This window comes from Lithobates pipiens, unplaced genomic scaffold (assembly GCF_037356315.1).
Source record: "Lithobates pipiens isolate NorthernLeopardFrog02 unplaced genomic scaffold, aLitPip1_a1.2 Scaffold_8, whole genome shotgun sequence".
Classification (NCBI taxonomy): Eukaryota; Metazoa; Chordata; class Amphibia; order Anura; family Ranidae; genus Lithobates; species Lithobates pipiens.
Genome location: NW_027507903.1, coordinates 172,606,199 through 172,618,289, shown reverse-complemented (window position 1 = coordinate 172,618,289; position 12,091 = coordinate 172,606,199). Strand labels below are relative to the sequence as shown.

Below are 12,091 nucleotides of genomic sequence, written 5' to 3'. Positions count from 1 at the left end.
ATCTAGTGCTCTCCATTTCAAAATTTATTAGAAAAGACACAATAAAATAATAAACTCACATGATATGGCACTGCTCTCCAGTGCCAAGTTACAGACAGGACTTTAACACAATCGATAGACATCCATACACGGATCAGCGTTGTAAACAAGCGGGTGACGTCACGGCTAATGTCACATGGTCCGTACGCGTTGCGTCCCCAAAGGGTAGGCGGGACTTCATCAGCGGTGACGGCGTGACGTCAAACGGCCGCTTTTATACTAGTAACGCTGATCAATAGCCAATAAAAACTACTCCCGTGCGCAGGTCAAATCTCGAGGTAAACATTACAAACGTGACCCCGGAAGTGAGAAGTACACATATGACCAGGTACAGGAGAGAAGAGAGAGGATAATTAGTAAATCAGCCGGAGAAGCAGAATAAGCTAAAATAAAACACCACTCCCTACATCCTTAATGATTAATAAAGCGGGGCAAGACAAACCTCAGATGGAAGCGGGGAATCACAAAGTGCAAACTGCACCTCCAGCTTTACCTTAATAAGAAATAACTATAAAACTATCCCCTAAGGAGAATGACACACTCTGCCTAAAAAGGCAAAACGTTGGTTGAAGTGGTTTAAACCCTCTTTTCACAGGGATGAAGAGTGATAGATCATCAGGTGTCAGTCAGAGGCAAATGCACAGCTCCCTATAGTGTAAAACCTTCACACACTTTAATCTCATAAAATTTCACTGCATTTCACTCACATGTGGAATATCAAAGGCACACCATAAGCGTTGCATATATGCTTGTTTGCCTGGGATTACATGCATATGTGCTTGGTTGGCTGGGACTACATGCATATCGGCTTGTTTGCCTGGGATTATATGCATATGTGCTTGGTTGCCTTGGACTACATGCATATTTGCTTGTTTGCCTAGGATTACAGGCATGTGTACTTGGTTGCTTGGGACTACGTGCATATGTGCTTGTTTTCCTGGGATTACATGCATATGTGCTTGTTTGCCTGGGAGTACATACATATGTACTTATTTGCCTTAAACTGCATACATAAATGCATGAATGACAAGAATACTTGTATACCTGCATTTACATACTTAGGTATCTACATAACGGCCTGTCTAGGTACCTGCATACTTACATGCGTGAGGGGTTGCGTAGCAGTAAACTAACATTGTTTTTAGGCATGCATCCTTGGAAGACTGTATATTAGGTTGGCTAATATAGTTGCTATGTAATTTACCTGTTATACCAGTTAAATGGTTCCAGAAAAGAGAGGCAGCGGGGGGGAAGCAGGTGCACCGCTCTCAGGTTCAATGATCTGGCGGTGTCCATGTCCCCCGATGGACAGTGGTGTCAGATGCATCTAAATCACTGTAGGGTTTGGCATTGCAGTATTTTCCCAATGCATTCATTTTTCATCAGATGGACTATGGCCGCATCACCTTGATCATGCCTAAACTCTGTTGATCAAAGCCTAAGCAGGATCGAGCCTGATTATGTAGGTGAGACTGCCCGGGAAAACCAGATGCTGTAAGCTTTTCCCCACCTGTGTGAGGGAGGCATCTGGTTGCTGTGTTTTTGAGAGTATCTTAGGCCAGAAGATCTTAGGGCAGTTTCTGTAGTGTTTTTTTGCTCCATCTTTAGCCAGCAAAAGCTTGGTAGGTAGGTACGTTTCTTTTGGCCTTCGAGGTCTGCCACAGAGTCATCAGTTTTTTGCCTTGCATTTGACTCTTGGATCAGAATGTATGGGCTCATTATTAAAGAAAAACCCTCAACCGTTCCCAAAACCAAATGGGGACATAAGGCCTAGCTTAAAGCTTAAGCTGCTGGACATCCTTCTGTTTAAGATAGGCTCTATCCATTTAGTGTTAACCTCTGCGAGAGGTAGATTTCAGAGTCCATAGTCATCAATGACGCATATCTTCATGTGCCGTTTTTTTCCAGGCTCGTCAGGGTTTTTTTTTGCAAATGACAATGCAAAGTCGTCTTTTTTTATTTTTGTGACTCTGCTCTTTGGGCTGGCCACAGCCCAGAGGGTTCACAAAGCTCACAGCCCAGTACTGGACTTTCTGAAAATGCAAATGTGCCAATGTCAATATACCTCATTAATGTTTGTTCAGGAAGCACTCTGTTCCATATTTTCCTTTGATACATTTCTGCAGGAGGAAGCTGTATCTAGGTCAAGGTACAGGTTGTCTCTGGGACGAAAGTCCCATCGACTATAGGGGTAGATGCACTGGTAACACCTTAGGGTCCAGTTCTCCCTTATTTGATGCCTTCCCTCTGTTTCAAATTCTCCCACATCTTTTGCGAAGAATCCGGGAGGTGGTAACACTGATAATAGGGTTAGCCGCATCAGCTCAAGAGGGCTTGGTACAGTGACTTAGCAAGGCTTGCATAGGTCACTCCTTGAACACTCCTAGTCCAGTGGGACCTAATGGTCTTGAGTCCTGTATCTCAACACTGTTGAGCCGCTGGAAGCTGGTTTCAGGGAACCTTGATTACAGGACTTGGAAATATTTTTTTCCTGGGGGAAGCCAGGAAATGGCACCCACAGGAATATGAGTGGGAAATTTTCTTCTCTTTCTCCAATCAGTAGGGGAAAGGAGATTGGCCTAAAGTAACATTAATGGTTCTAGTTCATCCCTATCCATCCCTATCCATTTTTTCCAGAGGCCACTGTTTCTCACTCCGTGATTCATACTTCATACAGCGTAGGTAGTCCCACATGTCATGCCACTCTTGTGTCCTTGGGACTGGGATTCGCTCTTGACTGTCTTTGTAGAGGCTATTGATTGAACCAATTGGGAGACTGTTAGTCCCTTATCTCGGAAGATGGCATCTTTGGTTGCTTTCACTTCACTAAGTGGAGTGTCAGAGCTTGCGGCTTTCATGCAAGGAGCCATTTTTGGTCTCACATCATAAGGTGATGTTGTGTCTTAATCCATCTATGCTTAGAGAGGTTTCTAGTGTTCACTTGGATCAGGACAGTGTCTTGCCTTTTTATTTTTCTCCTAATTCACAGTCGGCAGGAGAAAGATCGCTACCTACTCTAGAGGTAGTTCAGACGCTCAGGGTCTACTTGAGTTGTCGGCACAGGTCAGGAATCCTGATTTGTGCAGCCAGAAATGCCCAGGAAGGGCAGGAGGCATCCAGGTTGAATGTTTGCAGCGGATCTGCCAGTTTACCAAGGATGCCTATGGTTTTAAAGGGCAAAATCCAATTTTCTTCTAGGAAGAGATTCACTACCGTGTGTGTGGGAGTATCTTGGGCCATCCGCCATCAGGTGTCAGTGGTCCAGGTGTGCAAGACCGCTATTTGGTCTTTAGTTTATACATCCACTGGGTTTTTACCAGGTGGACATCAAGAAAATGGAGGAGACTGCCTTACAAGTGCATACATTCACTAGGTTTTATCAAGTGAATGTTAGGACTCAGGAGGATGTTGCATTTGGACGCAGTGTACTGCAGGCAGCAATATAGATCCTGTTGCTCTGATGGTGTTTCTTTGGTCATAATGGGTTCTCTCCCCTCAAAAGCATTGTTTGGGAACGTCCCAGTTAGTTATTATGGCTGCTCTGTGTCCCATGATGTACGATAAAGAAATTAGGATTTTTTCTACAGCTTATCTGTAAAATCCTTTTCTTGGAGTACATCACAGGGCACAGGGATCCCTCCCCTCTTGTCGGGGAAGTCAGGGCTGGATTAACATAGGGGCTATTGGAGCTGCAGCTCCAGGCCCCTACCTTTATATAGGCCCAGCCACCCAAAAAGGACATGGAAAGCAATGGGTCAACGGGAAGAGATCTCCCCTGACGGGCCCTGCATTCCACATGCACCGCCTGGGCAGGGTGGTGGGATTGATAATGGGCACTGCATGAGCAGTCCTAACAGAAGCCTGGGGCACGCCAATGCAGGGCTCTTACAGAAGTCTGGGGCTTCCATAGTGTTAGGCCTGTGCAGCTGCACTCTTTCAGCTGAGTGCACGTCAATGCGCGGCCCTTACAGAAACATGGCAAATCAAATGCCAGGCTTCCCTAGTGTTATGCCTGTGCGGCTGCCCACTTTTGAGTTTGGGCGCATGCCAGCACAGGCTCTTTGAAAGCAGAAGGGTGGCCAGTAAAAGGCCCACCAAAATCCTCAGCACCAAGCACATGAGGCTCTTAATCCGGCCCTGGGGGAAGTTTATTGCATGCTACAAAACTGAGGTACATCCTGTGTAGGAGGAGTTATATAGGGGAGGACTTCTTGTTTGGTTGATTTACCAGTGTCCATTTCCCAGTAGGTGGTGTATAATCCAGTTAGTTATTATGGCTGCTCTGTGTCCCGTGATGTACTCTAAGAAAAGGATTTTACAGGTAAGCTGTAGAAAAAAATCCTATATTTAGAGCAAATCTTTATTGCATTCTGTGGTATGCAAACATATGTTCATAGCTTTGTTCCACTTTTGAAGCACAATATATGCAGAAAAGAATTGAATAATATTTTAGCCACTGCTTCTATTTCATTAGGTATCTCTTGGACATTGCTGCATGAGATGGACTATCAAAAGTACATGGACGTCAGATACGATTACATCCTTCTACCAGAGAAAGCCCAAACGAACACAACCCGTCTGCGCTGGTGGCAGCCCTTTACCATTAGTAACAGTTTTGTGGTACCCAGCCCTGATCGTGCACAGTGGGCTCTTGATAACATATTAATTGGAGGAGCTGAGATCAACCCCAGCCAGCTTGTAGACACATTCGATGATGGTATGTTTGTCACTAATCTCTAATTATAAATTATGCAATGCAGCCCAAATTTGATCTTTTGTTTTATTGTGCTTCCTTTTGTCTAAATGTTTATGAACTCTTTGATCCATGTTAGAGGCTAATCTGAGCTTATGTTTTTTTTTAACAAAGCTGCTGCTTATTGTGTATCTGGGAGAATTTGCTTTGGAAAATGTAATGAGTCTTACTTCAAATTCCTCATATAAAACAAAATTGAATGAAAAAACCCCCACCAAACTACATTTTGTCCATAACTACAAATTTTCCCTCTGACCTTCAAGATGAAAGCAAAGAAATCATGTTGCAATGCAGTAACCAATCAGAAGTTTTGTTTCCAATTTCTAGCTTGTACTTGACAAAATAACAGTTGCTATAAACATTTTACCACCTCTCATCGTTGCTCATATTTTCATGCTTTAGTTACATTTTCAATTATTGAGTTTGTGGGTGATTGTATTATGTTGCTTTGGGTAATTTTTGTATCAAAAAGCGACTGATGTGTTTTCTCTCTAGAAGGTACATCCCATGATGAACATTGGAGTTTTTACCCCAATGCTGTGAGAACTGCTGGCTTCTGTGGAAACCCATCTTTTCACTTGTACTGGCCTAACAAGAAGAAAGACAGAACTCACAATATACTTTCCTCAAGGGAGCTCATTATACAGCCTGGCTATATGATACAATTTAAGGTAAGCTTTTTATTTACAATTAGTTTATACAATATTCTTCAATAAGATATAGATGTTTTTGTTACTGGACATAAAAGCCAAGGAATGAGCAGGCCGGGCTGTCTGTTGTGTCATATGCTTTTTAAAACAATTGACATGTACAAACATTTCCCAGTATTCTTTCCTGCCAGCCAGCAAAGAATATACTGAAAGCAAGGTTACCAGAATGCATCCAATTTCCATTTTCTCAAAAGGCAAATACAAATACCAAATGAACAGTAATGCATATCAAGCATCAGTGTTTTTTGTTCTGACTGTTGAATGTTCATATTTCATTTGGTACTATAGTTTAGTGCACCTTATATCGAACGAACAATGGATGATTCCTTTGTTAATTATAAATTTATCATATCCACATTTTGTCATGTTACATCCGAAAACTTAAATGTATTTTATGGAGATTGTATGTAATAGACCAACACAAAGTGGCACATAATTGTGAAGTGGAAGGAAAATGATAAATGGTTTTCAAAATTTATTAGAGAAAATTGAGTGCTGTCTGTGATACTTTTTTTATTTGCACTAACATACAATTTTTCACAACAAGCTTTTGGGGTATGTCCCCTTCTTCAAGGTCCAAGCAGTACTGATTTACAAATTTTTAAGCAGAATGTTAAAAAAAATAAAACACATCTCTGAGGGAAAGGAGAGAGAGAGAAAAAAAAGAGAGAAAAACAAACACATACAAATCAATGGTAATAAAGATAGCAGCAGAGTTAGTGAGATAAGACGGAGAGAGAGCTATAGAATGGAGGGTGGGGGTGATGCTAGTCACAGAGGGGGTCATAAAGCTTTAGTATAATGGGTAAGGAACCCTATATCTAAATTCAGGCCATTATTTTTTGTGTCAAAAAGAATTATCAAAATTATTTACAAATAAATATCTGAAAAGTGTGACGTGAATTTGTATTCAGCCCCACTTAGTCAATACTTTGTAACCACCTTTCACTGCAATTACAGCTGCAAGTCTTTTTGGGTATGTCTCTACCAGCATTGCACATCCAGAGAGTGAAATGTTTGCCCATTCTTCTTTGCAAAACAGCTGAACAGCAATTTTCAAGTCTTGCCACAGATTCTCGATTGGATTTAGATCTGGACTTTGACTGGGCCATTCTAACACATGAAGATGTTTTGATTTAACAAACCTCTGAGGGCTCCAAAGAACAGCTGTATTTATACTGAGATTAAATTACACACAGGTGGACTCGATTTACTAATTAGGTGACTTCTGAAGGCAATTGCTTCCACAAGATTTTAGTTATGGGGTATCAGAGTAAAGGGGGCCGAATACAAATGCACCCCACACTTTTCACATATTTGTAAAATAATTGGAAAAACATTTATCATTTCCTTCCACTCCACAATTATGTGCCACTCTGTGTTGATCTATCACATAAAATCCCAATAAAATACATTTACGTTTTTGGTTGTAACATAACAAAATGTGGAAAAAAATGTAAGGGATATGAATACTTTTTCAAGGCACTGTAATTTTGATTATTTTTCAACCATTGCTAAAGCTTAGTCTGTTTTAGTAGGTAGTAGAAATGTTATCAATACATGTTCCTGGCTGATATGACCAACATATTAAAGTATATCTCTAGGCAAAACATTTTTATTTATTTATTTTCAGATAGAGTGGGCTAGGGTTAGATACTATATCAAGAAAGAGGGACAATGCTAATTTTTACAGTTGTCCCCAGAACAAGAGGCTGGGGGAAATCTTCCAATGGAGTCAACTGTCTAAGGCCGCGTACACACGCGGGGACTGTTCGCTCAACTTTGTCCGCTGAACAGTGTTTCGGCGGACAGTCCGCTCGTGTGTGGGCTTTCAGCGGACAGTTTCAGCGGACAGTCTGCTGAACAAAGTTTTTCAGAAATTCCGAAAAACTGTCCACTGAAACTTTGTTTCAGCGAACAGTCCCCTCGTGTGTAGGCTTGTTCGTCAAACTAAGTTCCGCGCATGCTCAGAAAGGATTTACACGCCGAAGTTTGCATTGCAGTGTATAGGACGTCGTTTTCTAGTCCCGTCGTACGTGCCGTTCACGTCATCGCGCACGGTTTCAGCGGACTGTTCGTTCGTCGTGTGTGGGCAAGTCCGTCCATGCTAATTTTGAGCGGACTGTCCGCTGAAACTGTTTGACGGACAAAGTTGAGCGAACAGTCCCCGCGTGTGTACGCGGCCTAAGAGGAAAATTTCCCTCACTTTAGGAATTATTCTCTAACTTCCGATTGCATCCCTGGGGCAGAAAATTTTATTAAATTTCCGCAGTGTTACTCTGGCAGCAAAAACTAGCAGGGTTTTTAACCCTTTCCTACCCGTCCCCCCAAAAAATAGTTTTTGCAATAAGATAAATATGTTTTATGAACAGTGCATTACCTTAACTTATGTTTACATAAAACCCAAAAAGGAAATAAGTCAAGTTAGTTATGTGGATTCACAAATTCAATTATGCAAGAACTAAGTACACATAATAGCAATTCCTTGTCTATAGCTTGTTTTTTCAGTAAGGTCAATGTGTGATTTGTGGAACATTATTTTAGGGTCTGCTGAGGTTTATTTGTATTGGGATAAAAAAAAAAATCAAGTGGCCATTTATATATGACTATCACACCATTTTAACAGGAAATTGTTATCTTCCCATTTATTATTCTGGGCCCTTGCTTGTCCTTTAATAATATCATCAGTTGCCTGTCAGCTGCTGCCCAGATTGCATATTTGACATATCATTTTGAAATTCACCTGCTTACCTGCTGTCAACTGACAACAGTAGAGCAATACCACATGCTGCAACATGAAAACTAAGAAGTTTTAACCCTTTTTGCTGGGAGAGCTGGTGAAGACTGTATACATTTAAGTCTGCATCTTGACGAGAGCCAAACTCTACCACTGGTGGCACCAGTGACACCACGATCCATTGCTGACAATGTCATTTCACAGTTAATTTAGATCAGTGATATCTTTATTGCTCAGGGTGATGCCCCCATAAAGAGACAGGTTGGCTTGGCATACTGGCACAACTCTTTTAATCCGCTTGCTTCAGCTACAGCATTATGTTTGCTTTAATCCATGCAGTCTCTGCTCTCAGAAGTAAGAAGTACCCACATATAGAGGACAAAAGAGTCTGTAACCCACTGCTCATAACCAGTCCAACAGCATAATTTATCCTGTCATAGGAATTTGTGTACAACTACCTCCTATGGTGTCACTTACCTCTATATTAGTTGGCCTAAGAACTCCTTCCCAGCCTGACTCGTACATTTATCTGAATGGCCAAGGAGCACTTTAGCTCCATCTATGATAAAAAGTGTCCACTATTAACCTGCAATACTCAAAGATTATGCTATGATACTTCATAATTCTTATGCTGTATATTGCAATAGAAAGGTTCTGTTTCCCATGTCTCCATAGTGTCTGTTTCATTCATTTTGAACAATGTTTATTGTCTCAGTATTCATTAAACTTAAAACCTTCCATTTCAGATTGTGGTTGGTTGTGAAGTGAATACGTGCATTGATCGTCACTCTGTACTGCTAGAGTACACAAAGGATGCAAGGTAAGACACAGCTAACAGCAGTTTAGTTTCAAATAGCAATGTAATGTGGAAAATATAGCTTGTGCGATATGGTATAATTATTATGACCAAGACAACAACTTCCATTAAAACAGATTTATTTTAATAGAAAACAAAGTAGGAAAACTACATGTAGCATACATGTTCCAAACATGTCATATCTAAGCTTCCTGTAAAATACATACTGCAATTATTTCATTAAATGACCACTCACCTTGCTATTTATAACAGGACAGATTTATGGCAGCTGGTCCAGACACAATGCTTACCTTCCTCCTCAAACAGCATTGGATGTTCCCCATTTCAATTCCATGAAGCCACAATCTACAACTCTGTTAACAGCTCAGTGTGGAAAAGAGTAACATTGCAACTGCCAGATCATGTCTCTTCCAGGTATGCAGACCACATAATACATGCCTTCCCATGATGTTATATAATCACAAAAATAGATGGATCCAGTCCTGCATTGTACAGTGTTCACATATGTTAGTATATATATATATATATATATATATATATATATATATATATATATATATATATATATATATATATATATATATATATATATATATATATATATATATTGTTTCAATATTTTTATTAAAATTTCAAGAAATCATAATTAGCCATGGTTTGCCCACGCAGGGGAATCATCAAACAGGCTTGTAAAGAAACAGCATGTGTAAGCATAATAAGTAATATAACAGTGGACTGTTACCAGGACCATGGAGGATCAGGTAAAGGTTAGGTAAATATCACAGGCTATACTACGCTGTCTCCTAGAGGAAAACAGTCTTCATTAATAGCCTTCATATCAGGAATGAAGCAGAGAGGGAGGAAACAGAGAAAGAAAAGAAAAGGGAGACAAGGAGGAAAATGGGGATGAGGGCCCCAAGAAAGGGCGAGTACAACAGATGCGGGACCTGTACAAACGAGGTTTAAAGTCCAATCATCACATTTTTAATGCCAGCAATCAGGGGTGTTGCTAGGTCTACAAAAGATCTGGGGCTAGAGCCCATAGCAGAGTAGTATAGAAATCCATACGCTTGGGTGGGCATACACATGTATATACAGTATTATACGTAAGTGTGTATGTATATATCGCAAGAGAGCCCCCCTCTTGCATCAGGGTCCCCAGAGAGCCCCCTTACTTCAGGGCCCCCAGAGAGCCTCCCCCTTAAAATCAGGGTCCCCAGAAAGCCCTCCACTTACATCAGGGTCCCCAGAGAGCCCCTCCCTGAAATTAGGGTCCCCAGAGAGCCGCCCCCTTAAAATCAGGGTCCCCAGAGAGCCCCCCACTTGCATCAGGGTCCCCAGAGAGCCTCCCCTCCCCTTGGGGACCCCTCCAGACACTCGGGCTATGGGCCCCAGATTCGGGTCTATAGCCCCAAAAGCCACACCCTAGCGACGCCACTGTCAACAATGACCCTTAAGGTAGAACTATAGGCAAAACTTTTCTTTTCATTTTGGATAGAGCAAGGGAGGATTATAACCCTTGTGTGATTTTTTTGGTAAATCCCTGCAATGTGTCCCATTGCAGAGATTCCCTATAACTTCCTGTCCCACAGCCAAACAGGTAGTGAGAGGAAATCCCTGCAAATTAAGCAAATTTCTTGGGGACCCCCAGGGCACCAGAACTCATGTCCCCATTGGAAGATTGCCCCTCTATTACTCTCCCGCGGACAACCCAAAATATGGGATTTCCTTTTACTTTCACTTTCAATGATAATAGTAAGCAGAACAAATAGAGTGGTTGATCCCCCTAATGGGGGCAGAGACAGCAATAAAAACTGAACCAAAAACCTAAATGACTTTAGTTATACTTTAATTTTAATAAAGTGAAGCAGAATTTAAATGATAAACTCACTGTTAGCCCTTGTACACACGGTCGGAGAATCTGTCGGAATGAGTCTTATCGGACCGTGTCGTCAGATAATCCGACTGTGTGTGGTATGCATCGGACTGATTCCGTCCGAATCTCCGTCCGACCCAATTTTCCAACATGTTGGAAAGATTTCCCGATCAACTGGGCCGGACGGACCTAATCCGATCATGTGTAGAGCATTTTCATCGGACCAAGTGCCACGCATGCTCAGATCAAATTCCTACATCAAAGCTATTGGCTACTAGCCTGAATGTAGTCCCATCGTAACGAAATTACGTCATCACGTTCTGAAAGATCTGATTTTTCGCCAACTTGGCCCGACCGTGTGTATGCAACAGTTTCGGACATAATCCGTCGGACTAAATCCTACGGGCAAAATCCGACGGATTTGGTTGGCAAAATCTCCGACCGTGTGTACGTGGGCTTAGCCTGCAAGGGGGATGGATCAATTGCCCTCTATCATAAAAAGAAATTGTGAATAGGGTCCTTCCATCCATTTAAGATACCCAATTTCCCTCTTCCACTCCCAGGGATATTTTTTTTCTTTTTACCTTCCTCTTCTCTCTCTCTCTCTCTCTCCCTCTCCCTCTCCCTCTCCCTCTCCCTCTCCCTCTGGGACCTGTCACCTAAGACTGGGGTCTTAATTGTTTGTTGACTGGTATAGAGTGGTAGACTGAGAGCAGTGGGCTGGGTGGGAGTGAGGTTGGCAAGGGTGGGACAATGTTTTCTATCCCTGTTAAATGAGAATTCTTTCCTAACACCCCTTTGTTTAAAAAACAATGCTGTATATTCTCAGTGCTACCCAGTTCCGTTGGATTCAGAAGGGTGATGAGACAGAAAAACAGAGCTGGGCTGTGGACCACGTCTATATCGGAGAAGCCTGTCCTAAACTCTGCAGTGGACATGGATACTGCACTACTGGAGCGATCTGCATATGTGACGAGGGATTCCAAGGTATCTTTTGTAAAATAATAAAAAGACAAAGTAATCCACACATCTTGCCTGTTCTGAGACTGATTAGCATTACCTGTTCACTTGAGCTAGATGAAAATGCATGTCCATGTGCTGCTTAACCACTCCCGAACTGCAGCATACCAATATGCGTCCTAACTTTGAAGAGGGATAT

The 12,091-nt window shown here is 41.8% G+C and overlaps 1 protein-coding gene across 4 annotated transcripts in view; it reads left to right on the top strand.

Annotated features, from left to right (window-relative positions):
• RELN (reelin) overlaps positions 1 to 12,091 on the top strand; it is a 651,259-nt gene that overhangs the window by 605,393 nt on the left and 33,775 nt on the right. For 2 of the 4 annotated variants that reach the window (XM_077471873.1, XM_077471875.1), the window contains exons 56-60: positions 4,514 to 4,756; positions 5,291 to 5,463; positions 8,986 to 9,059; positions 9,309 to 9,470; positions 11,762 to 11,919. In XM_077471873.1, coding sequence (XP_077327999.1) covers positions 4,514 to 4,756; positions 5,291 to 5,463; positions 8,986 to 9,059; positions 9,309 to 9,470; positions 11,762 to 11,919 — 810 coding nt within the window. Of the gene's footprint in view, positions 1 to 4,513; positions 4,757 to 5,287; positions 5,464 to 8,985; positions 9,060 to 9,308; positions 9,471 to 11,761; positions 11,920 to 12,091 lie in introns of all 4 variants that reach the window. The other 2 variants (XM_077471874.1, XM_077471872.1) reach the window with 1 other exon arrangement.